This window comes from Pagrus major, chromosome 12 (genome assembly GCF_040436345.1).
Source record: "Pagrus major chromosome 12, Pma_NU_1.0".
Lineage (NCBI taxonomy): Eukaryota > Metazoa > Chordata > Actinopteri > Spariformes > Sparidae > Pagrus > Pagrus major.
In genome coordinates, this window is record NC_133226.1 from 3,673,587 (window position 1) to 3,700,794 (window position 27,208).

The following is a 27,208-nucleotide window of genomic DNA, read 5'->3' on the forward strand; positions in this document are numbered from 1 at the left end:
ATGGTGAAGAAAAGCTTTGATGTTCAGGTTTCTACAGTAAATACAGCTGAACTAAAATCAGGAGTGTTCATCTCACAGCTGAGGAAATTGTAGAAGATGATCAATGTCATGTCCTGTCCCAGTGTAACTATCATGAACAGTAAAGGACACAAACATCACCAGTCATTGAAAAACATTATTTAGTCATTCCACAAAATCAAAATTAAAATATGATACAACAAGCTATAGGTCATGTCAAAAACTTTCAAAACTCAGAAGCCAAACCCACAGGCAATATCTATACAAAACATCTCTATAGTGTCTCTCATCAACAGCTGCATGGAGAACAGTCTCAGCTGACTCCCCCAGCATTATTATTATTCTCATTATTAATAGTATTCTGTGCTTACATTTTCTGCCTTAGATTACTAACAGTTCAGTCTCATTAGATTGCATTGAGTGGAAAAAAAAGGTCAAAATCAAAACACTTCTATGTTAAAACAGTCAAAGTCACAGACAAATCTCATGATATTACAGAGCAGGTATATTTTTTTTCCTTGGTTAAATTCTTCCTTTACTTCACACGAATGTCATTTCCACTTGACGACTTTGTGCAAATCTCAGTCAAACTATAACAACCACTTAACTGTGGTTGAGATTGCTTTATAGCAACAAAATAATAAAAAAGTCAAGAAATGCAGGTATTTTTTAGTATTGATCAAATAGACTAATAAATAAAAGTACCTAGTATCCTTAAACAAAAACAATCACACTACATTCAATGATGTTCATAAACCTTTGAATGCTCATTCAAAATTATTTAGGGAAAATCTCAAGTGAATACAGTAATTGCTACCTTGTGAGAAGAAGTGATTCCTCTGTTATCAGTGTACTGATGAAAACTAGAGCTCAAAGTGCTCTCAAATGCTTGTACATTGTATAAATATAAGTGCTAATAAGCGCTAAAATAACTTAAATCAACAAGAGAAAAGGACACATCTGATGATTGCCTGACTTTACTACATCTGCTTTATATCTTCCAATCATGTGCCATCAGACCAATCAACATCCACAACAAAAGAGTCCTTTCTCACAATGAGGAGAAGTTTAGTGTTGTATCAAAAGTAGAGGAACTGTTTGGGCACATCATCTTTTTAGCATCATGTCATAGATCCACTTTGGGAAAAGCTAAGCTAATGTATGTGTTTTGAGGAACAGCCTCACAAGGTGAGGGGACCATGTGGATAAGGAAAGCCAACCTTAGCTGGCATCAACGCATGTCGTTGTCATTCTGTGTAATACTGTCACGTGATAATTGTCTGAAAGATGTTGCTTCCCAGACACAGCAGCTGGAGAGGATGTGGGGTTGCAGTGAGGGAGTGTGTGTAAGAGGTCAGTGACTATTCAGGGATGGGCTGGGACTTCACATAGTTGAGTTCAGGGTGACTCAAGCTTCAGCTGGCACACAGAGCAGCATATCAACTGTCAGGATGTGGAGACGGGGCCTTCTGTGGCAACATGGACAGGATGCTCTCTGCCTCTTCATACATCTGAGAAACAGACAGGCAACATGTGGGTACATTTAAAGTTGTGCATTTTTTTTCAAAGTAGAGGGGATACTCTGCTTCAGCTGAGCATGTAACTTAAGATCCTTCAAAAGTGGCTGTTCAGCTACAAAAGTGTCATGTCATCGAGTTTGTAGCTGCTGAAACATGTCAGCCATTGAGAATGCTTTTTAAGAAAGCATTTTTCACCGCCTGACCACTGAGAATTAATTAATTAGAATTAGAATTAATATATCATGATATAATGTGACCACAAATCGACACTTAACTGTGACTGCTCAGGCACAAATCTCTATCATTGCAGTTAGACTGATAAGTATAGAAGCAGTACAGAAGAGCCACAGTACAGCTTCCTTAGCCATATCTATAGCATCATTCAACCACAACTGCAGCCGTAGTCTGAGCATTAATCACCTCCACAGCTTCAACTAGCACAGCCAGGCAGAGCAGCTGTGCTCACAGCCAGTGTATGTAAAGTGTGGGAGCTCGGCCTTCTAAAAGGAGGACAGAGCATAAATGCAGGACTCCACTGATGTTCGTTGGCCTTTAGACCTCTTTGGCTACTTGCTGCTTTATATCACTTTCAACAACCCTATTCTCTGGGGTCATGATCACCTCAAGACATCTATCACAAATATAAAATACTTACTGGTATAAATGGCACATCTTGGAAGAGCTCCTGAATGAAGCGGCGTGAGGGCAGGCGGAACATGCAGTGAGCCAGTAGGTAGGAGACCTCTGAATATAGACAGATGTCATCAAATGCATAGGGGAACTTCTCCTTGATCCTACCAGAAAAACACATTTACCAAACACATCAGAATAAGTTCGATAGATCTAAGCAATGTACTGTAAATGTAAAGAGGCCGCTTTGTTTAGTTAAAGATGGGGTCAGCCTCACGTTAGCAGACTGGTCTCATGGTTTTTGGTCCCCACAGATGAGCTGAGATTGATGACCAGACGGAGAACCTCCTTTCTCAGCAGGACCCTGCCAGCCGGTGCATCCTCGGGGATGGTCTTCACCCCTGCCAAGGTAAATAAGTAAAAAGAAAAAATCAGAAACGAGAGATGCACTAATATGGAAGTACATGCAGTTTATACCGATAAGGTTGTCTCTATAATGAACTAATATCTGCCAATATATATCAACCTGGCTGATTCATTGGTCAGGCTTTTATAAGTGTGTTATATTCACTCCACTGTTGCCTCTGCTCTGAAGTTACAGCAGTCAGGGTTCCATCCAAATTTTCACTGCTTTCCCAGATAAACTGGCAAAATATTATTATGATTATGAGTGTGTTCATGAGGATAAATAGTTGGTGAGGCCAATTCTCGAGTTGGTACCCTTAACATCGCAGAAGAAGGGAGATGACGTCATTAAAAAGCTACAGTCAAAGCTCAAACAATGGAAAACATGACATGACATTGCTGCTTCTTTTAGTTTGTTTCTAATGCACTTTGTTGCATTTTGATTTCATCTGATACGGCAACTTTTCCATCTAAGGCAAACGTGAAATGATTTTTTGCGATATTTTCACTATGGTTTTCTCATGAACAAATTTACAATCCACGTAAAAACATGGATGGAAAAGCACTTCCTGCTAAAAACCAGGTGGCGTCTCTGGTCTACAGCCATGCTCCCTATTATCCAACATAATATTTAATAATAAGTATTATTTCCAGCTGGAATTTCAATATTGGAATAATCCCAATAACTTTCTTACTTATCTGTAAATAATAATAATAATAATGTAGAGTGTTGCATATATTATGTAAAATGATAAATAAATTAACCTTGTACTTTACTAGTTACAAATTTCAAATGTGAAAGTTGGACTAAAACTCTGTCCAGTACCTACCCAAAACAAGTTCTGTGCTGCGACCACTAGCCCCAGATCCCTGGGACACAGTGTCACTGCATAAAGACCCCCCTGACAGCTTGGTTTGGACCATGACCTCCATATGATTTGCTGGAGGTGCGCTGTACCACTCTGAGAATGGGGGCACCTCTGTTAGATCTAAAGAAGAGGAGGAGTTATATTATATGAAATACAAAACACTTCGGTGACAAAATGGCAGCTCATTTAATAAATATATCATAACAATGTCTGTTGCAGCGTTTCATTTAACCAGCAACGGGATCCCACCTGGGTTGCTGTTATGGGAGTTGACACCAAGTACAGACAGTCCAGCGCAGTACAGGCAGTTGTTATCGCTGTGCTCTTGCAGGCCTGTCTCCTCTGAGCCCAGCATCTGCTGCTGTTCTGCCCGGCTCACTGCCATCAGCTCTGTAATACTGAGCTGAGAGCGAAGCCTCGCTGGGCGACATTCATCACTGGGGCCTGAGGATACACACAGCAGTCACTGAAAACATGCTTAAGCTAGTATAGGCTATTTGAAGTGCAGTCTCACACTCAAATAGTGGTCTGAACACGGACTTCCAAGTACAGACTTTTATTGGTTTTGCTATACACTGTCTGGGTACTGGACTGTGCCCTTTGTTTTCTGTTCCGTTAACAAAGCATTAACAAAAATCGATCGATTTGTAACAGAATTTTCTTCTCTTCCCTTATATATGAAGTATGGGAACTGAGATGGAACAAATTACATCCACAGTCAAACTCCAGAAGCCCAAATGTATAAAAGGTTAGAGTCCTCACTTCCTCAACAAGATAACATGTAAAATGATGTTAGAATTGTATTTGACTGTGTAAAATGCAGAAATTCAAGCTTTATTTAAGTTAAATTAATGGCAGTGGTTGATGGGATTGCAAAACATGCTGTGATCTAACTGTTCATTTGACAATGATAAGTGCTGAAAGTGTCCTGTTTCTAAATTCTCACCATCCGAGTCACCAGAGAAGAATTTAGCAGAGCGGTCTTCAGAAGGCGGGCTCATCCTCTTTTGGAAATACGGTGTTTCTTTAAGCTGAGGGAGTCCAATAACAAAGGTCACATCCCACTCACTTCAGGTTCACAGAGAAGAGTCATAATGGTGATCTGGTGTTCTCTAAACAAAAAACATTCTTATGGACTATTAGCCTTACCTGAAACATGTTGTTGATATTGACAGGCAAAGCTAGGCCTATGTAGTCATCTGAGGAGCCATAGGTGGCACTGGACACTATGGAGCGCACAGAGGAGGACCGCTGCAGTGTAGTTTGGTTGATTGGGCTCAGCAGGTCCTCCTTATCCAGAGATGCAAAGCTGAGAGCCTTCAGAAATCTTGAGAGAGGTGGACAATAGGATAAAGGCACATAAAGTATTAATAGTTTTCATTCCTACTGTCCATGTTGTATTTCCACAAAATGACCACCTTGTTTCACATGATCAATTATGAGCAGTGGCAATGCAGTCCGTTTATTAGATATGTTCAATTACATTGTACAAAAAACCTCCATCAGACTAATAAACTAATTTGTGTACATTCATTTTAGCTGAAAAATCTTAAGTTGACTTAAAGTGAAATGATATTAGTTGCCAAGTTTGAGGAGCCACTGGTTATGGAGGTGTTTGTACCCATTATGTATTCCCATTTCTTGTAAAGCATGAAAAGCTACTGTCAACAAGTTTTATTACATTAAAAGCCTACCTATAAAGACAAATGGAGGAAGTTTGAGTTTGTACAGTAGCTCTGTGTTGGCTAATATACTGTAGGTTTAGAGTGTTGTCTTAAATAATTCTGCATTTATAGACAATAAAGAAAAGAATATCAAAAATCTTAAACATTACTGATACCTTCGTGAAGTGAGTCTGGAGTCCAGACTGCCTGTATTCATGGTGATGACATTAGTGAAGAGTATGTCTTTGGCTGGGGAGGCCAGGGCCTCGCTGTGGGACAGAGAGGGCTGGATGCGTTGATGTTGCAGCCTCCTTAGGGTGGCATAGCCCAGAGCGTCACGAGGACTCGTGCAGCCATTGTGGGAGCTTGAGTACTTCAGTGTGGCATATCCCAAAGCCTCTCTGGAGCTCGAGTATATGCTACAGTCAGCTAAGCTGCTCAGGGTGGTCACTGAGGGGGACTTGAAGGACTGGGCTCGGCGGGGCAAGGTGTGGGAGGAACCAGGAGGGACAAGCGAGGTAGAGCAGGACTTGGGAATTGAGAGTGGTGTGGAGTAGGGTTGGGGTGTCAGTGAGTGCACGTTCTGGATGGTCTGGGCGCTTATTACAGTGTTAAGGCTGACACAGTCTGTGTCTATGGTGGAGGGCAGTGTCTCCCTGGAGGGGCTGGAGCTCATGGAGCTGATGCCACTGGTGGTGGTGTCTGTGTTAAAGCTCTGACTGCGGCTTTTAAATTGGGCTCCACTGCCTGCTGAGGGCCCATCTTCAGCCAACCGCTCATAGCTACACTTCTCCCGCTGGTGCTCAACTGTTCTCACCCCTGACCCGTCCATTTCCACCTCCCCAATGCTGGGTGTGCTCCCGCTAATTTCTATGGCTTTATTCCCCACACCTGAGGGGCTTTTAGAAATATGGCCGTTGTAAATAGGGAAAACATCTGTTGCTACAAATGAGTGGCTGGTAGGTTCAGCAATAGTGAGTCTGAGCCCCAGTTTTCCATCCGGCCCTCCTGCTTGGCCTTGGTTGCTGCCTTTAGAGTGAGGGGTGGTGCAAGGCCTCTTCCCAGGGAGAGACAGCGAATGGAGAAGGCGGTTGCGGAAGCGGGAGGAGGACAGCATGGTGAAAGGGCTTCGGTCCTTCAGTTTGGGGCACATGAACAAAGAAGACTCCTCTGAGAAGTCACAGCCTTCTAGCCTCTCATCATCTAGCATATACACTCCTGCAAATAACACAGCAGCAGTTCTTGTAACAGAGTCATTAAAGTAATCAAATCATTCTTTGACTTTATTGGAGAGTTTGGGCTTACTGGGTTGTACAGAGTCACTCTCGCTGTTGTGCCTGGAGCCTGTGGACTCTGTGAGCCTGAGAGTACTGGGGACCGAAGACAGCAGGTTGTAGGGTCTGGACTGCGGCTCCAACTCCTCCGGTACTACAGGCCACAACATGCTACGGCTATGTCTCACAGCGTCCCAGCCCTGCTGCCTCAATGTGTCGCATCCCTGCCTCGTCTTACTGATGAGGCCCAGCACATACAGACACGCCCTGCACAGAAGCCACAGTCAAGTCAAGTCAATTTTAGTTGTATAGCACATTTCATACACAGGTAAACTCAATGTGCTTTACAGTAAACCAGATAAAAGGTTAACAAATAAGATAGAGAACATATTAATACTCCACATTAAAAAATAAGACTTTTATCACCCACACAATGTACACACACACATATATAAAATACAGTTATTATAATCCCTGTTCTATTCCTGCAATAGCAAAGAAGATAAAGTTGCAGCAAAACACAGATCAGCAGGCAGTTTGTTTCAGAGAACGGCCCAATACGACCAAATGCACCTTCACCTGATTTAGTTTGAATTCTAGGTACATTCAGGAGACATGCTTGATGATCTGAGGATCGGGCTATAGCCATTGAGCAGGCAAGAAATATATTTAGGAGCCTACGATTTAGGGCCTTGAAATCAAGGAGTTATATTTCGAAATCCATTCTAAACTGAACTGACAGCCAGTGTATTGCTTTCAGTACAGGTGTAATGTGTGGTGGTGGTAATTCCTCTCTGCACCAGAAGTGGTCCATCCCACCTCACAGGTGTGGCATATCAAGATGCTGATTAGACAGCATGAATATTGCACAGGTGTGCCTTAGGCTGGCCACAATAAAAGGCCACTCTGAAATGTGCAGTTTTGCTTTATTGGGGGGGTCTGGGGGGGTCAGAAAACCAGTCAGTATCTGGTGTGACCACCATTTGCCTCACATCTCCTTCGCATAGAGTTGATCAGGTTGTTGATTGTGGCCTGTGGAATGTTGGTCCACTCCTCTTCAATGGCTGTGCGAGGTTTGCTGAATATTGGCAGGAACTGGAACACGCTGTCATATACGTATCGTATACGTGTCGTATCCAGAGACAATAAAAGGCCACTCTAAAATGTTCAGTTTTATCACACAGCACAATGCCACAGATGTAGCAAGTTTTGAGGGAGTGTGCAATTGGCATGCTGACTGCAGGAATGTCCACCAGAGCTGTTGCCCGTGAATTGAATGTTCATTTCTCTACCATAAGCCGTCTCCAATAAAGCAAAACTGCACATTTCAGAGTGGCCTTTTATTGTGGTCAGCCTAAGGCACACCTGTGCAATAATCATGCTGTCTAATCAGCATCTTGATATGCCACACCTGTTAGATGGGATGGATTATCTCAGCAAAGGAGAAGTGCTCACTAACACAGATTTAGACAGATTTGTGAACAATACTTGAGAGAAATGGTCTTTTGTGTATATAGAAAAAGTTTTAGATCTTTGAGTTCAGCTCATGAAAAATGGGAGCAAAAACAAAAGTGTTGCGTTTATATTTTTGTTCAGTGTAAATATCTGAGAAGTGTTATAAGTAGTTATGGTGGCTGGTCAGAATGAGTTATAACAGAAGTTGACTCATTGTGGATGTTCAAAATGTGTGAATAAAAGATTTCTTCATCTAAAACACAGACTCATGGTGAAGACTCTCTGGTTAGATACACATTATATCCAATCCAGTTTTCCGGGGGTTCTGTGTAACAAGCTCTGTTATATATGACATATTGGTTATATATTCCAAACAATGTTATATATACAGTGATATAGCTTAATAAGGTGTATCATTGTATATGTAATTTTCTAAATAAAATGATGAGTTAGTATTAGAACTCTTGCAATGTTCACCATAGAAACACCAAGCTAATGTACAGCTGTAAAACACAGTAAGCTAGCTGAGCTAGTTGAATGCCCACTGTAAGCAAGTGAACACTGTAGCTAACTTGAGTATCTCTTTAATCTGATGGTTGATGGTTGGTGGTGGATGTGGTCCCTACGGCCTCCACATATATGGGGATGTGGTTCCCTGCTGGAGGAATGCACAGCCTGTGTGAACAGACTATGAGGGCAATGTTTTACTTGAGTTTTACAGAACCAGCCCTAGCAACTGTATGTTAAAAACAAACAAAACATGGGTCAGCTCCATAAAGTCATTACCACACTCTTTACAGTATTTCTCACCATTAATGAAACATGATTTTAAGAATGAAGTGCAGATAATCCTTTATGAAGTAATGTGAGTTGTAAACGTACCGATTGTATGATGTTTTCTTTCATATTCATTGGTTTATGGGCACAATTATTATAGGACAACGGCCAGTGCAAGCAGTGCTGTGACAGGTTTTTATTTCCCTGAACTTGAAATTGGCTTTACCCATCCATGTGGTACCTCAGCATTCAGACCAGATTTAATACTTGCAGCAAATGCTCAGCATTAATGGAATAATGCTTAAAATATAAATACATACCATAACGGCATTTTAAGCCCATAATGTGGCTATGACTATTTCATGAGGTTTGGTGGATGTGTCTTCGTTTTGTGCAGTGAGCTGAGTTAAAACAAAGTAAAGCAGTTTCAAAGTCCTACCCTCTGATGGACAGGACCTCACAGTGGTAGGCCAGCGCCACAATGTCAGTGATCACCCCCTCCTCCAGCAGCAGGTTCAGACCCCAGTTTGATGAGCCTATGTTTCCCTGGTAGAAAAGACAGCTGGTGAACATCCACTGTGGATTTCCTTTTTTTTAAATTGCATATTTTTCAAATATTAAGTCTAAATGATAACAGAATTATAAATGCTGACCAAAGCCCAAAGTGCTGCCTTCAGTTGTTTGATGCCCTCCCATTTGTCCAGGGCAGGAGATCGAACACTGTAGCTCAAATCAGGAACCACATTCTGCAGGAGGAAGAGGAAAGAAGGGATAACAGACACCCTATCAAAGCAACCAACACTCTATGGTATGACATCTTTAATCTTTCCTTCCTTGACCATCCTGGCTTTGAGCTGAGTAGACCATAGCTGTTTATTTAAAATTATTTAAGCAAGAATTTCAGTAATTAAAGCAGGAATTAAAGTAAAGGTTTAGTACTCTTGACCTGGCTCAATATGAAATAAAGTTTTACAATTAGAATATTATTGGTTATTTTTATTATAGAAAATACTTGTAGATGTTTCTATTTCATGATGTTTTTTCCCCAATAACACTTTTTACTACATGTCACCTTTCACAATGACGCATTTTGTTTCATAACATCACTCATGACAATGGTATCACCACCGCCTTCTAACCTTTCAGCCCATTATATACGCTACCTCCCTGAAGCTAGAAAGTGCAGTGACTGCTACCACATTTAGCCAACTGGCTCCTGTTAGCAACAACAACAGTAACAATAAAGTCCAATTAATTTTGAATCAACCAACTAGAGGTGGCTGCTGTAATAAAACACAGTACACAGACACACAGTAACTAAACCTCTTTAGTTTTTACCTTTAGCTTAACAAAGCTACTCATGCTAGACCAACTTGTGAACTTGGATCATCGAATTGAAGAGCCAGTGTTAGCAGTGGTAACTAGCTCCTGTTGAGTAGAGCAACCACAGTAAAAAACTGTCTTCCTGTTCTCCTCATAGTTGTATCTCTCTCTGAGGAACATTAGAAATGTGTCAGAAGAAACTCTGACTTAACTAGCTAATGTTGGCTGCTGCAATCAATACTGGTGATAAACCAAGCTCACATGGTGCCATGTCATTGTTTCCGATGACCCCCTTTATTTCCCCAAAACCCCAATAACCCAAAATGACATTCCTGCTGTAAGATGTGTATGTGAATGAACGTCACCTGATGAGTCAAATGCTTTATGTGTTGTGATTCAGCTGTGAGGCACACAGACATTAAATGGGCAATGTGTCAGATTTGTAATGTTATCAACAGAATGTGAAGAAACAAGTGTTGATGTTATGTCAAAGACATTTATGTACTGTGTTCTAGCCCCGGCCTGTCGTGTCTTGTAATACCACTTTGTACCTTAAGAGGCCATAGTTTGATAGCCCCCATTGTTTCGGCTGAGCCCAGTCAAACTGAGCCCTGCTGACTGCGGTGAGCCCCCGGCATGATCCGAGGTTGTGGTGTGGGCTGACTTTCATCAACTAATAGGGCTGAGCTCCATGACTAACAAAGCTACTTGCTTACGGCAACTAGTCGCTTCAGCCAACAGAGTATAATGGGAGAGTATAGTTTTGGAACATCTTTGAATTCTGGCCATTTCACACAAATGACACCTTTAATTGCATCTCCGGATGTACATCAGTGTGTAGGTGAGGTGTAACAAACAGATGAAGTTACCTGGGCTTGAAGTAGCTGGCAGCCAGTCTTATCATGAACCAGTTGACCATACAAGTGCACAGGAAGGTAAACATTTGGCCTCTGTAACCTGTATTACCATACATGAACAAAGAGGTAACAAGCTGTATTAAGTTACAACTATGCTTTGTTGTTTGTCCAGATGGAAATTTATCTTGTAAATAATATTTTGGCCAGATGATGGCGCTAGATGAGCAGGGATCCCCAAAATCATTACAATTCATCCTCTGGGGAACAACAAATTTGTGCATTCATCCAGTAGATTTTGAGATATGTTTGTCAGGACTACAGTGGTGCACCGAACAACAACACCAACTGACAGACAGACCAGGCAACAGACTAACACTGTCAACCCAGCACACAGCTAAAAACTGTAACAATCACCTTTATCATGGTGGTGAAATGGCAGGACTGGAGCTGCTGTAAATTATGTGCCTCCATTGTGTTTGTGTTGTGTTTTAAATACAGTAAGCAGTACAGCACAGTAAGCAGGGTAGGTCACCTTTGGTTGCTGCGGCGTACATAGTTGTCTCCATTAACAGGTTTGCGGTACGTGGTGAGGGCCTCATTAAGCTGCTCCTCTATCATGTCCACATACTTCAAGTTATACTCCTGCAAGGGCACACAGGAACATTGAACAGCTATTAATGTCAAGGGAAAAAACAGAATGACGGATGTATGCTGGTTGAAATGTACCTTCTGCCATTTCTCCATCTGTTTAGTGACATATCCTCTCTCACTGAGATAGGAGAAACCCTTTGGAATTGATAAAAACCTGGTGACAACAGAAACAAGGAACATGTATTTGTATAGCACCTGTCAACAACAACAGTACAAAGTGCTTTGTAAAAGACATACAAAGCCATTCAGTCATATAATAGAAACACTCAAAGTAATCATATACATTTGTAAAATCTTTTTTTCCTTTTTGTTTGTGGATCATGGGATGTGCATTTGTTACCAGTGTTGAGACTACTTTTTCTTCTTTTATGTAATTGTTTTCCATATTTTTTTTTAAGGCATGTAGATGTAAGACTCAAACAGCAAGACTTAAATTACAGAAGGACCAGTGGTTCACAGAAAAACAGGAGGTACTTATGGTTGTAATTATCACTGGGGTAGGGATTACAAAGATTTTCACAAATGCACGCCTAGAAGGTAATGTTGAAATTACCCCACTTCCTGCAGAGACATAGATTAAGTCCAAGTCAGACTGACAAGTCTATTGCCATGGATGAATGGACAGTTTACCTTAGCAGCAGTAGCACACCCTTGTCCCCCAGGTGTGTGAGTGCAGGTTTCATCTCTGTCAGTGCATGTAGGTTGGCCTGAAGAAGAACACATGTGAGGGGGCTCTTTAAGTGCCAGTGATTTAAAACCCACACTTCATGCATCATTCATGTTGTGTGGTTTGCTCCCTCACCTTGTCTTCACAGGCTTCATCCAGGATTTCCAGTGCCTCCATGGAAATGGTCTTATTGCGGTCGTGGAGCTGGGTGACCAGGAGCTCGATGCCCCAGTTACTAAAGAACTCCACACTGGCACGCAGTAGGACCCGTAGATGCTTAGTGGCGTACAACCTGCAGGTCTATATCATCAAACCATAAAAGACAGGAAATACAGTCAAAAAGTCTCCAATACAACTTATTTTGACACTTAAAAACCATCCTCACATGAGTTATCTGCAGAATTATGTTGATACCAAGATTATTCATCTTTTAGAAGTCACATTAAAAAGTATAATATCTATAAAATAGTTGTAAATAGATGTAGATGCATGGCTGTTGAGCCCTTCTGCATTGTACTAATAGTTAGACAACAGATAGGTGGCATACAGCCCAAAATGTCCATACATTAAATGTATTAAATATAATATATAAATATCACAGTTTGAGCCTGATGAATCGTGGCATTGTCATCTTGGAATATGCCTGCGCCATCAGGGAAGAAAAAATCCATTGATGGAAAAACCTGGTCATTCAGTATATTCAGGTCGTCAGCTGACCTCATTTTAGGGCACATAAAGTTGCTGAACCTAGACCTGACCAACTGAATCAACCCCAGATCATAACATTGCCCCCACAGGCTTGTACGGTAGGCACTAGGCATGATGGGAGCATCACTTCATCTACCTCTCTTCTTACCTTGATGGGCCCATCACTGTGGAACAGAGTAAATCTGGACTCATCAGGCCACATGACCTTTCTCCATTGATCCAGAGTCCAATCTTTGTGCTCCCTAGCAAACTGAAGCCTTTTTTCAGATTAGCCTCACTGATAAGTGGTTTTCTTAAGGCTACACAGCTGTTTAGTCCCAATCCCTTGAGTTCTCTTCACATTGTGTGTGTGGAAATGCTCTTACTTTCACTATTAATCATAGCCGTGAGTTCTACTGTAGATTTTATACCATTTGATTTCACCAAACGTGTAATTTTTTTAATTTAATTTAATTGATTTTAAGATAAGGTTTTAATGCGTTGGACAGTTCTTAACCCAGTTTTAGTCGTTTTAGCATCTCCTTAGTTGTTTTCTTTGCTTGATGCAGGCCAATAATTTGACCCTTCTGAAACAGAGTAACATCTCTTCCACGACCACAGGCTATGTCTTCAGACATGGTTGTTAAAGAAATGAGAAGAGCCCAGTTATTTGATTTGTTATAATGACCGATATCACAAATCAAATAACTGGGCTCTCAAAATGTGTTGATTCATTGTGTCAGGTGTGTTAGGCATTGTTGACTCTCTAACAACAGGTAGTGTGAAATTTCAAATGTCAACATTTCAGTTGGCTTTCATTGCCAAGAGACATTTTTACCTCCTGCTAAAAGAGTTGATATTGCAAAGAACGTATAGGTTACAGTGAGCATGTAGACAATTAATAGGTGCACTAATAGTTGATAAATACTGAGCCATACATAACACCAACTATTAGTGCATGTGATCACACCAGAGGATGCTGTGGTGAAGATGTCAGAGAGAGTTGTGTTGAGCCTTACATCAGTGGCAGCGGTGAGGATTTTGGACAGAATGACTCGAGCCAAACCGTCTCGACTGTAATCCATCGTGGAGACCGTCAACTTCAACAGGTGCTCTTGATTCTTCAGACTACACACGTTCAACAAGCTGACGGAGTAAATGAGAGGAAGCAGCTGGTTATAGACTGAATGACAGCATCAGGAGAAGAGAACCCTGAAAAATGATCCAACAAGATGCAGCGACCAAAAAGATCTGAATGTGTCTGGTTCAAATGTTTCAACACAAGACTAAGACTTGACAGCTAAATGCTAAAGTTAGCTTGCTAACATGTTCATCTTAACCTGGTACAATGTTTACCATGTTCACCATCTTAGTTTAGGGTGTTAGTATGCTAACATTTGCTAGTTAATGCAAAACACAAGTACAGCTGAGGCTGATGGGAATGTCATTAGTTTTGCAGATATTAGGTCATTTAGAGCTAGCAAATTAACGCTGCGTCTACACAGGAGCCCTTTGCACCACCGTTTACATGCATGCATCGCGTTTTCATGCTTCAAATCTAGATTATTACGTTTTACAAGCATAATTACAGTGATTGTGTATTGGAATCTGAGTGCTGCCTAAACGCTTCACTCCATGAGTACATCCTTTGTAGACACAGACAGAGGACTGAAGCTGCTGTTGCTATGCTAATGTGCTAATAAACTATACTGGTTGTGTAGACATTGTATGGGGCTAACTAAAGTGATTACAATTACTCCTCAGGGGGACATAATTTTGTGTTGCAAATTTAATGGCATCCCATTCAATGCCATCAGCAGACACTTCACTCAAAACCACAAATGTCAAACTCATGGTTGCACTAGAAAAAAGTCTAGGGATCATCAAAGTCAATAGGATACATTGTCTGGGAACCATGTGCTTCTCAGTGTCCTTACCATGTTAAGTGTCAGTCCATTTGGTTCGCAGGTAAAATATTTCACAGAATAAGTGAACCTGCTGGCGGCACAGGAACAGTCAGGGCATCACCAAAGTCATTAGAATGTATCCATCTGTACCACAGATGTCGTACTAAATTTCATGACAAGCCGTCTAGTTATTGATTGACTGACCAACCAACCAACTGACAGAAATTGGCAACTAAAGCTACACCACCAGCATGGCCAAAGACATGTTAACTGAATTGCATTTTACCTCTTGAGTCCCTGAGAGGGCATTGGCATTTAAGCAAAGACACAACTGGACAGGGCTGCACAAAAATCTACAATATGTATGTTTTTCCCCTATATATAAGATTATTTACATGTGTAGTGCTAACTGCTAACACATATTTAAAAATAGATGCTTACCACTGGAATACATTGCACTTCTCCAGCATCTTGACACCATGTGGGTTGGCTGACAGGGTGCCGAGGAAGAGGAAGTAGTACTGGCTGAGTGTGGTTAGCAGCCCACTGCCCTGCAGACTGCGGTCAGGTTTGATTCCAGCAGAGCAGAAGAGACATTGGACAATGTCCCTCACCAGGTCTTCCAGGTACACCTGGCCTTCCTAACAGACAATCACAAGTGAATTAGGAGGCAGGGTTGACAGAGAGGCAGGTTAAAGGGTGACACATTTCCCTGTTTTAAATGTGTAGTCTCCAAACCCAACCTGAGATAATCTAACACACACATTTGCAAAACCACAGAAACAACTTGCAACGGATGCAAAGAAATGTAAAGAAGTGCGACTAGTTGCAGATGTCTGTTTGTCCTGACCTCTTCAGATGCCAGGAGGAACTCTATATACTGGCAGCCAACCACAGTGAGCTGTCTAGCCTTGGAATGCTCCAGCTCCAGGCTGCCGTACAGCTTACTGCTGGGCTTGTAGAAGAAAAGCAGCCTTTGCACAAATCTGTACAGGAGAAAATAAAAACACACAAACAAGGTATGTGACTGGTTGTTTATCAGTGTGCTGAAAACTAAATGAGAGAACACATGAACAGAAAAACTCACTTGTGCATGTGTTCATCCTTATTGCTACGTAAGCTCAGATTTGGCCACTGGAGACAAGAGTAAAACAAAAATTAGAATATAAGACCATTAAAGGCATCTTATTTTTTACAGCAATATTAGCTGGACAAATGCAGATGAGGCCCAACCAGTAGAAAATTAGTATCCATCCTAGCCTACAACATCAAAAATGAGTTACCAATTTGTTTCTGAATGAAAGCAGAGATCATTCACACCTTTACCTTCAAAATGGTTCCAATGAGGCACCAGTTCCAGTCCAGGTTCTCTTTGTGGTTGAGGATGTGACTGTCTCTCATGTTGGTCATCAGAGCATCCTCAGTTTCCTACAGGACATACACAGCTGGCTTTAGTAGCTAATAAAATAATTAATTTGTTCTCTACTTCTGCTTCTAACTCATTATTCATTGAGAGATGGATTTGGTTTGGGGCACCCAGCAGCTCAGTTGGTAGAGCGAGCCCTCCGTGTACAGAGGCTGTGTCCTCACTGCAGTGGCTCAGGGTTCAAATCAGACCTGTGGCCCTTTGCTGCATGTCATTTCACCTCTCTCTCATCCTGTTTCCTATCACTCCTTCAGCTGTTGTACCTAATAAATACCAGCCCCAGGTTATTTTATTTTTGAATTGTTTTTAGATACATAATCATACGACATATCCCAGCTGTTGAAGTGAACCTTAACATGGACCTTATTCATAGAATTTAATATGAAGTCATTAAAGTTAACTTTACTGAATATAGAGCTAAGAAGGGAGAATATGTGTGGTTTCATCTTCATCGTGGCACATAGACAATTAACAATGAATAAGAACAAACACAGGACCACAATACACATCACATGTCACCTCACACATAGATGGGATTAACCTGTTCAGTGTCCGTGCTGCAGCTGTTCCAGCGGTGAGGGTATGAATGTCTGAACTGTTGGACCAGACTGTTGTGGATAATGTGAGAATACTTTCAATTTCAGAGTAGACACTGAGCTGAAGGTGTTGTCTCATTGTTCTTCTATTTGTAAGTGCCAAGAAATTTGAATGGGATGATCATCGAGAAACATTAGCAAACTGAGAAACACGTTCACCAAAACAGAAAACACAACCCAATTCAGAAAGTGATGGAAAGTGAAACACAAAAAGCCTAGTTAGAATCAATCATTTTATTTATCTGTGTTCAGTTGTGTTTTCTGTACTTGGTTGTGTTTCTGTATTTGACTGTATTTCTTTATTGCTTGGGTCAAATCAGTGAAGATTTGTGGAGAATTGTTATACTTTTCCTTCTGAAATGTCTATTTCCCTGTGTTTTCTTAAATTGCAATGCAGGGCCACTGTAGTATTTCAGTGCTCTATGGCAATCAGATGAATGCTTCCCTTTCCCTTCCCCAAACAGAGACACAGACACACACACACACACGCAGGTACAGATAGCTTCTAGCCAATGTACCACTCACAACTGGTCATGGTCAGTTTGACAGCACTTGTATATGGCAAAACAGGTTAAATGCCCTGAACCTGGTCAGCACATTCACAAAACACAAACGCACACGCACAAACACACACACCTTAACTCTCCTCCCTGTTCACTTCTTATGTTTACCCACCACTTAAACATTCACCTCAAATGTACAACTCCATCGTATTCAGAGCTCAGGACCAAATTTTCCTTTAAAATCCAAAACGAAGACTTGCTGATAACCTTCATGAGATTCACCAAGTAAAAAACATAGAGCCCTGAAACCGCTAAAGACACACTGCAGGAATATGTGATCAATATTTGGTCATGTGTGTACCTTGACAATGAAAATGTCCCTCTGAGGTCTAAAGTGCTGGTCTCGGCAGTAGTGCGATGTTCCTGATGTGCGGAGGATGTGGTCCAAATAGAGACTGTAAGGTTTTGCTCCTCGCTTCTTCTTCTCATGAAAACACTTCAGGTAGTTGACTGCAGCACTTGCTCGTCTGCAAAAAGCATCTATTTCAGTGCCAATTCTTTGACATTGTTTTACGAAAACACATTAGAATTGGACACTAGTTTGACATCCTCTTCACTAAGCCTGTCCCATCTGCAGCACTTCTGGGGTGAGGTACTCACAGTCTCTTCTCAGGAGCAATATCGAAGGAGGCTGCCATGTTCATGAGGGTGGGCAAGCAGTGTAGGTGGTGGCTGTGGCTGTGAGGGAGGATGGTGTTGGCCTGTGTGAGAGAACCAGATTAATACACAAAAACAATTTTAGGAATTTCCAGTTTGGATCAATGAATTGGAGCACATGAGGGATGTACCATATGGAGAAGTTCTCCCAGCAGGATGGTAGCCCGTATAGATATGGCATCATCGCTGCTTGTGATCACCTCGACCAGACCCTGCGGAGGTCAGACACAGTATGATACAAACGCTGACAGGATGATAAAACCACAAACACTCTGTGGTAAATGACTGTACCTCCAGTAATCCACTCTTAATGAAGGCAGAAAGCACCAGAGCCAGGTAGTTGTCCATCAGGTCCGGCCTGGAACAGAAATAGGAATTCAACTTTAAATCTCTATTCATTCATCTCATTACATCATCTTTCAGCACACATCATGAGATGAGAGTCTTAGTATCTACATACAGGATTCACCTTGAGCATGGTCGACGTGGGAGAATTGTTTGTGCCTCTGAAGCCACAAATCCATCAGACAACCTCCAGCTGTCCTGAAATCTACTGGGGTCTTAACAGGAAACAGTGTCAGTTGAGCTTCTGATACGACTTCAGACAAGTCCAAATAAAGAAGGAGTTGATCAAAGTGATGTAACCATACCCACCTACACTAGTAAGTGCTTCATTGAAGTCTGCAGTCACTACAGGTATGACAAGCTGGAAGATATCATAGAACACCTCCAACAAACCTTTCTGTGGGGGAAAGATGTGACTTTAGCACTGTCAAACATGATAAAAACAGGTGTGTGGTTTTTTGTGACTTGTCTTTAGCAGTAATTTCTGTTGGTAAAAGTGAGACTTTCTTGTCATGTCTGCATTAGGGGTACAACGAATATTTGAGGTATTCGACAAAAATCGATGACCAAAGTAGTAGGCAACACCTTCACGACCAAAATCATCTAAAGCATGGTAGCATTTCACTCTTAACTTGGCCAAAAAAGGTTGGGAACACCAGCATAGCTGACCATGCCTGGCATGGGAGCACATCAGTTATGCTGGATATCTGAATAGGAGGCACGTTGGCGCTCTGGATGATGAAGACTCACCTCGGTAAGATAATTAGCTAGCTAATGCTAATGTTGGTGATGTAATGGACTGTAGTTTATCTGTGATCCGTACGATACCCCACGACAGTTCGGCACACGTGTTGTGAGCCGCAGATTTATTGCAAAGTTTAACCAACATAGTGTGAAATACAGTTTTACTATATGAGGTGGATGTTAGCATAGAGCTAGCAAGGCTATGGCTAAAGGTTTTGCATGAGGAACTGCTCTGATTAGTAAAACTCGCAGAAAACTACAATGATTGGTCATATTTGCTAAAAAGCTGAGGGGGTTGGACAAAATGGCTGAGACTGATTGGTAGAACTGTTGTGATCACAACTTCCTAGACTGACTGAATTAACTTAAACTGAGAAATGGACAGCTCAGAATGTGGAGATTTTTTTTTCTTTTTTTGTAATTTGGGTGAAGTGGTGCTTTAAAGCCCAAAAATTAAATTGAATTAAATTGACCACTACACATGTATAATGTGTCCTGAACACTTGACACCTGCCATATGATGCTGACCTACAGCTGCCACGTTTTTATTGCTCCACAAATCCAACAATATGAAATATTCTGTGTCTTGTGAATGGTTTTATACACATTTCTCTGAAACTCAACCTAATATCTTTGGAAAGCTTGGGAAAGCCTTTAGCCTGTGGGTGAAGGTTGTGTCCTTTCACAAAGCAAACAAATATGACTGTTACATTCTACTGATTACCTACCCGCACTTCCATATTTGGTATACAGAGTAAGCCAATAAGAGACTGGATGCCAGAGTTGCCTGACTTGCAGAGGTTAATGATGCCTGCAAGGTGAAGGGGCCAGAGTTAGTCAGAGGAACACAGCACATGTTCTCGCTGAGTAATAATATTCTGCAATGATATAAACAATGGGAAGGTTAATGAGGCATTCATAAATGAACATGATGTAGAGAAGGAACAGAGAAGTGCCACATGATTTAAAGATAAATGACACCATTTACCTGACCAGGAACGAAATGAGGCAACTATAGACATTTTACTGGCCAAGAATCGATCCTCCCTATCCTCCCTGAGGACAAGAAATAAAAAATACTGAACAATGACTAAACAAGGTTTATGTAACATGCTGCAGCAGACTTTGTGTAACTCACTTGAGCTGCCCCTCTGCTATATCGGGAGTGTGTCTGTAGTGGAAGTCTGTATATGGGGCCAGGATTTGCTAAAAAAGAGAGATGTGTTTTATAAATATCATCACACTACTTTAAGAGTTGTTTTGTACAGAACATTAAGTTTGTGATGTGTCAGTACCTCGAGTTCAACATCAGAGCGGACGTACTGCCTGGTGTGAGGGTGGTTGAGGAGGTGCAGGATGGTGGTGATGAGAGCTTCATTGATGCGACTCAGCTGACAGTCGGTCACGCTCTTCAGAATGGTGCTGAGTCCGCCCCGCTGTGCCACCACAACAGGGTTCTTCAAGGCTGCAGAATAAAGGGACCACACAGAGTTCTGCCAACACTGTTACACTGCTGACGTCAGGCTGAGAGTGTGTACGTGTGTGTGGTTGTGTGTTTGTGTGTGTGTGCGTGCATGTGTGCAGTTTGTTTGTACTCACAGAGCTCACAGACTATGGCAATGCAGGCCCGCACCATACGATCTCGTTCATGCAGCCCATCGTTGCCCACGGCAATGAGGGAATTGGTGACAGAGGAGGGGAAGAGCAGTGCATTCACAGTGATCATCTGTACGAGGCAGCAGCACAAACACACAGGGCAGATTTTAGCAATGCTAGTGGTGTGGAATGGCAATGTTGGTTCGTCAGTCTGAAAGTCAAACGAAATAACCAAACACCTACATGGATTGTCATGTGGTACCAGGATTAGTGGTGTCAGAGGTTTTAGAAATGTATAAAGCCTTCTGTGGGAAGTTTGATGAGCAGGGGATTTGTGAGGAGGCTGGGATGTGGGGTGGTCTCCACAGACCACATTGTTGCCAGTTTTTATAGACACATTTTTTTTCTGTAGAAAGTAGTTTCTTTTTACTTCATGTTTAATTATTTATTTATCAGCTTGTTTGCAATTCTGGTGAAATCACCCTTGAATTTTGGGGGGAAAAGCACTGTGAAGCCCTAAAAGATAATAATACAACATCCCAAATATACAGTACAGGCCTGTTGTTTCAACGCTAAAAATCCTGTCCGTGCATAAAAGAGATATATATTTGCACTGAGGCAACTATAATATCTACAGCATCTCATAAACTTATGAGACACAGCATGTGATTTGGATGACTCCTCTGGTCTGAGGCCAAATTTAACCTGATAAATGTCTTCAAGTGATGTCACTTGACTCAGCTTCAGTGAGGCTAAAGACTACAAGTTTGAGAATGAAACAAATCTGTAGGTGTGGAGTTCGAAAGAATTGAACTTACCAGACTTCTGCAGCCCGCTCCTCATCTTTAACTGAGGCAGTGTGGCTCGAGGCAACATTAACCACAAACAGTATAACACAACTGAATCTCTGACCTAACTGTCAGTGGTGAAGTTGAATTGTGGGTGATGTAGGCACCAGATTTTAGTTCACAGGTGGTGAGGATGATCCCCCTCCCCATATGCAAAAAAACGGATATGCACTTATACATTCTTACCCTTAGCACCTAAATCATAGCACTTATGTACTTAAGGTATTCTTGATAAATAGCAGCTACTTTGCTCAGATGAGGGCTTGAAAATTGTTCCTATTTTTTCATTCTTACTTTATCGACATTGTTATGTTGTGGTTTCTTTCTTGTGACAAATGTACTTATTGTGAGTCGCTTTGGACAAAAGCTTCTACTAAATGCCCTAAATGTATCCATAAATCTGATGGAGGAATTTGCATTTTTTTTTCCAACTATAAGACAGAATGGCTCTTACCTTGCGTGCCAGCCTGAGAGCCTGTGTTCTTTCAACCTCATTACTTTGTTGGATATCTATACACCTGGGACAGAAACGAGAGGACAGGTTTATTAAAGGACAACGCCACTGTTATAACTCATTCAAGACAGTTGCAAGGTGGGTAGTATTGTTTCAGGCAACCCTGGTTCTGAAAGTAACTATTCATTTACCCTATAGACAATATTTCATGCCTCACAGTTACAGAATTTGTACAGCAGCAGTTGGTATGAAGACCCCAGGTTGAATCATCAGTACGCAAGTGTGTTTGACTGTTAGATATCACTAATAAATATCTGGAACTTGGATTTAAAAAAAAAGTAGAAAATACATGGTAGGAACAAGCTCAAGATTACATTCAACGACTATGGCGCCATGTTTCTTCTCAACTGAAATGGCAAAGCGTGATTTGCTCCTCTGACTGGCTTTTTTCTCCAAATTAAAACTTGTGGCCACAACTTAATCCCGCAGGAGTTTTACATCATCTGGGAGACTGCTGTGTTTCTATATTTAGGAACATTAAGGTAATCTTTGAAGGAAAAAATAATAATGACAGTACAAACACTTCCAGAATCAGCGGCCCCCTCCACTATATTACTACATGACATGAAGACGACTATTACTAAACTCAGCCTCTTTCAGCTGTGTGGTGTTCACTCACCTCGCAATCAAGTAGTCCACCTGCAGCTGAAGCACCTTCTCTAGTACACTGCTGTCTCTGATCAGGTAACGTAGAGCTCGTAACCCAGCTGCACGCACTTCCTTGGCCTCATTCAACAATGCTAACCGAAGACTTTGGAGAGGGACATCAGGAAAGACATGTAAACAAGAACACTGCAGCAGAAGAAATATGCAATTGTCGATGTGTCCAAATACTCACCAAATAATTATCTCCTCATATGAAAAGCCAAGCTTCTCCTCTGAGTGGCCAACACTGCAGAGAAGCTGTGGGGGAGAAAAATACAACTTCAGAGCAGGTCATGTACTTATGTGTACCCAGAGCATGGTCACTGATTATTAAACCCACCAGCAGGGTGTACAGATGTGAATGTCACAAACCTTTACAAAGTTGTTGAGGTGACCGAGCTTGCGCATGTTGGAGACTCCTTGCTGCTTCGAAACATTTTGAAGGATCTCACGAAGGTTGTCTGCAGGATCTGAAATCAGCGGAGGCGACATGGTCTTTACATGTAAACCAAAGTAACACTATGACTTGATGTCAACGGAAAAATATTCCTTTCACATAAGTGTGACCATAATGAAGGGTGTCAAACAGAAACTGTGAACACATTAAACACAGTGGGAGTAAATACTGGTACCCACAGCAGAGGAACTATTTCCCTCTGTCTGCTACGTGCACAGATCCACAGCTTCAATTTTTCAATTCAGATTTTTGTCAATCATTGCAGCTCTAAAAAAACTATTATAATGTAGGAATTTTTGTAAGTATATTCCCAACATGAAGATGAGAACAGCAGAACTTATGTTCTGCCACACTGATGATTTTAATGTGATGAAAGTCAGCAGGTAATAATAGTTATAAAGTAAGTCACTCTGGTGCATTGAACCCTTCATCATTTTCTCTTTCCATTTTTGGCATTCTATTCTAGGATGAAATGATGCAGCACGGAGCAAAGTGTTCCTGTGCAGATTGCTGTGATTTAACAGGGATATTATTTCTCTGTAATGAGGACACTGTCACATCTCTTGTGTGCTCACACAACTTAAATGTTTGTAGTTTGTTAGGCTTAAAACACTGAAGTGAGAAATGATAGCTGAAAATAGAGTGGCACAATATGGTAAAAAAAAATATTATTTCGACGGATGATTAATGATTAGTGGGAATGATCATTTTTTTCATCACAATTTTCATTTATACCGAAAAAAACTATTAAATTCATGATGATGTGACATTTGTTGGGGTCTGTACCAAACAAACATGTTTACTTACACCTGCAGAACAAGATCTGTAGGTCAGGACATCTCTTTATTCTCATTTATCTTTATCAAGAATCGCAGCTCCTGTGATTTGACTATTTACACTTATACTTGGCTGCATTGTGATTTTCATAATGTTTCAATTTTCAACTGTGCCCTAACTGAAAACATCACAAGAATCGTCTTTTCTGATTTAGTGAGTGTGCAAATGTGTGTCAAAATCAATCACAAACACTGAATAACCATTATTTAACCCTAATAAAAACCCACAACTGATAAACAATTGTATATGGCAGCCATCAGAATAAAGCTGATTGACAGAAACACTGAACTGTACTACTGGTCAATGAAATGTATGTACATGAGAGGACATTAGAAGCACTGACATGAGGAGCCCACATTCCACCAGTGCATGACTAGCCATTGACTAGAAAACCAAAGGCCTGCTAAAATCTCAGATTATTAATCAGGTTATGACATTATTTTTTTAATAAATGTATTCATAACTCTCTACAATAGGTAACTTCCCCCAACACAAGCCTCATAGCTGCTGCTCAGCTCCTCAGAGCGGGCCAGCTCTGGAGGAGAGAGTCTGGTGCGGAGCCAGACCTTCTGGAGGAATAAATAGATTCTGCTCTGATCCGGAGCTGTTCACCGACGGGAGGAGAGCTAAGAGATGACTTTTTAACTTTTGGGATTAAGAAGTGGATTTATCTTCACTCCTGTTTATCAACCTGACTGCAGCAATGATCCGTGGAGGTGACCTCCATTGTTCGGTGTTTATGTTCTGTAATGTTGACTGCTGACTGGAGCTGGAGGGGAAATGTACTTTACTTCATGAACGTAACGTTACAGAGAGGAGAGGGGAGAAAGAAGAGAGAACCAGCGTCGACCTGAGAGGTTGACCTGATTTCTCTGTTGCTTGCTACCTTAGTGGAAAATCTGCCCTCGCTCCTGCCTACTGTCAATCACACATGCTTTGCAGAGACAGAGACGCTCTCTGGTATTACATCCCTCCTGTAAGCGCAATGGTTGTGATCCTCTCCTATTAGTAGGCCTACTTATGCTGTTGTTTCGTACAAACTTGTAAGTGCACCAGGTTGTGGCGATGTCGTTCTGTCCACATTGGTTTTGACCGGCTACATAATTAACAACAGGCTTCATCCACTACTGTAATGACTACGGAGTCTCAGGGAAAAAAAATCCTAAACGGGAGGTGTGGTTTTTGGGTTACTTAGAAAACTGCTGGTAGAGAGAATACGGAAAGAAAAGAGAAGCAGAATATGGACATTTACAGACATTTTAATGCAGAAATGTTTCACATCATATATTTGAGCTATATTCTGTAAATCTTATCTAACTACATGATGATTCGAATGCTGTTTCAAGGCCTCCATATGGCCACTAAAGCAGTAAAGTTGGATTCCAGCTTCGTTCATCTTTTCAAAGACATGACTTGATTAAGCATTTACATTTTTATTAGATGCTAATATTTTTTTATTGAACAAATAATCTAAGGTAAACACCAGCCCTTTTGAGCCGATTGAAAATGAATTCAGGTCGGGCCCAATTTTATTCTAATTGGACTATTATTCTGAATATGAGCCCAATATTAGGGTCAATGTAAACGCAGCCATTGAAAGCAGAACTCTCAGTTGAATAGAAAGATATGTGGATAATATGAACAATGACATTAGTCTTGCTTATTTTTCAAAATAAAGCAATACTATTTGCAGCTCTGCAGCAATTCACTTATTGTTTAGGATGCAGTCAGTCTCCTTAAAAGAGACTGCAGTTGTCGATGATTTTGTATGTTTTTCCTCTTTTGTAAAGCAAAGAGAGTTATGATTGTGAATGTGAATCCTTCTTACCTCAGCTACGCTAATGCAGTGTTTATGTTTATATTACTATCTAACATTTTTGCAGCTGATATAAATCTAAATCTATATCAGCCTTCACACCATACTATTAAACATCATCATTAGAATTGCCTGTTTTCATATGCACTATTCTTTTGTTGTTTCGTTTGTTTATGAAAAAAAATATACATGTTCGAAATAAAGATTTCAATCCAATTTCAATCAATCAAGCACTGTAGTTTTGTTAAAGAAATGTTGATGAGCAGAGAAAGATCTTCATTGGCTGATTTTTTTTTCTGCCTAAACAAACTATATAATCAAACTCTCCTTGTTTTCATGACTGAATAAACTGAATAAACAAACTGACCTTAAAGGACAACACAATTTATACTTTTTTACTTTGTTTATATGTGGCGGACCCTGCCTCCTTTCTAGCTTCAAACAGTGTTCTGGGACCTTATTTTCCTCTGAGAGCAGCTCGTTTATTCACTTATGGAAAAATACATATTTCTGAATTTGTATTATTACCTCATTAATGCTGTAAATATTAAAATTCTGAGTTTGAAGTTCTTCTCCAAAACTACATAGTGCCCCTTTAAAGCTATTGGAAAGTGACCCACGAGGAGAATACCACTGTTAATGTCATTATTAATAATAATGATACTAACTTTGTTTGCATTACTATCTAAAAAGTCAGTAGACTATCTACATAGAAGTTTTGACTAGACCGGAAGCACCACGTTTAGATCTTTGTAGCTTGACAGTGAGGACTGAGTTGGTAAACACGCAGGCAAAACATGCGGACAGTAAGAGTCAAAGCACTGAACACTTAGTTTGAGCATGACATCACCCACACAAACATATCTACACAGAAGAAAGCATGACACAGCGGCGAGGCAGGCAGACAGAGACAGACAGTGACAGTGAAGTTCAGTGTGATGCTGCTGAGTCCTAAATGTGTCAGCCGCTCCCACACTTCAAACATACCTCTGTTCAGATCCAGCGGGACGTTCTCCTCCCCGCTGTCATTCCGACCTGTCAGCACAAACACAAAGTTATGAATGAGGTGAGCTGGTGACGACTCAGCCTCTCTGCCGGCGGTAATTCAGTATGTGAAGTCTCGGTGAGAGTGCCGTCAAGCCGCGTCGTGAGCGGAAATCTGCCTCACCTCGCATCCGACTGCTCCGTGACGGGCGGCCTCGGATGCTGCTGACCGCCATCTTTACAGGAGCCGCACTGAATGCACTGAATGGACCGAGCGCATGATACTATCGCGAGAATCTACATCCTGTCATCCCCTGTGCCTCATCTTCATCAGTACTCTGCCACGGAAGACTCCCCCTGCAAGCAACACCAAGCAGCCTGGAATGTTGTCGTGGAGGATGAGAAACCCACGAGCTCTTGTATAATGACACATGAGCATGTTCAGAAAAAAGAAAAAAGAAAACACACTCATTTAC

The 27,208-nt window shown here is 41.2% G+C and overlaps 1 protein-coding gene across 1 annotated transcript; it reads right to left on the bottom strand.

Moving 5' to 3' along the window:
• Window positions 1-880: 880 nt before the first annotated feature.
• On the bottom strand, window positions 881-26,968 carry LOC141005973 (rapamycin-insensitive companion of mTOR-like). Its single transcript, XM_073478042.1, has 39 exons — window positions 26,917-26,968; window positions 26,736-26,783; window positions 23,011-23,108; window positions 22,832-22,896; window positions 22,613-22,744; window positions 21,934-21,997; window positions 20,635-20,761; window positions 20,331-20,500; window positions 20,174-20,241; window positions 20,024-20,091; window positions 19,764-19,846; window positions 18,601-18,688; window positions 18,416-18,506; window positions 18,238-18,304; window positions 18,078-18,158; window positions 17,890-17,990; window positions 17,591-17,756; window positions 16,031-16,132; window positions 15,792-15,838; window positions 15,555-15,690; window positions 15,146-15,345; window positions 13,817-13,943; window positions 12,246-12,410; window positions 12,074-12,150; window positions 11,519-11,597; window positions 11,325-11,434; window positions 10,805-10,892; window positions 9,266-9,358; window positions 9,052-9,158; window positions 6,412-6,647; window positions 5,481-6,324; window positions 5,281-5,417; window positions 4,592-4,806; window positions 4,389-4,473; window positions 3,692-3,886; window positions 3,404-3,553; window positions 2,446-2,569; window positions 2,194-2,332; window positions 881-1,529 (listed from the first exon to the last, which is right to left on the bottom strand). The coding sequence occupies exons 1-39, from the start codon at window positions 26,966-26,968 to the stop codon at window positions 1,458-1,460; spliced, it is 5,097 nt and encodes a 1,698-aa protein (XP_073334143.1). The 3' UTR covers window positions 881-1,457.
• Between the last annotated feature and the right edge of the window lie 240 nt (window positions 26,969-27,208).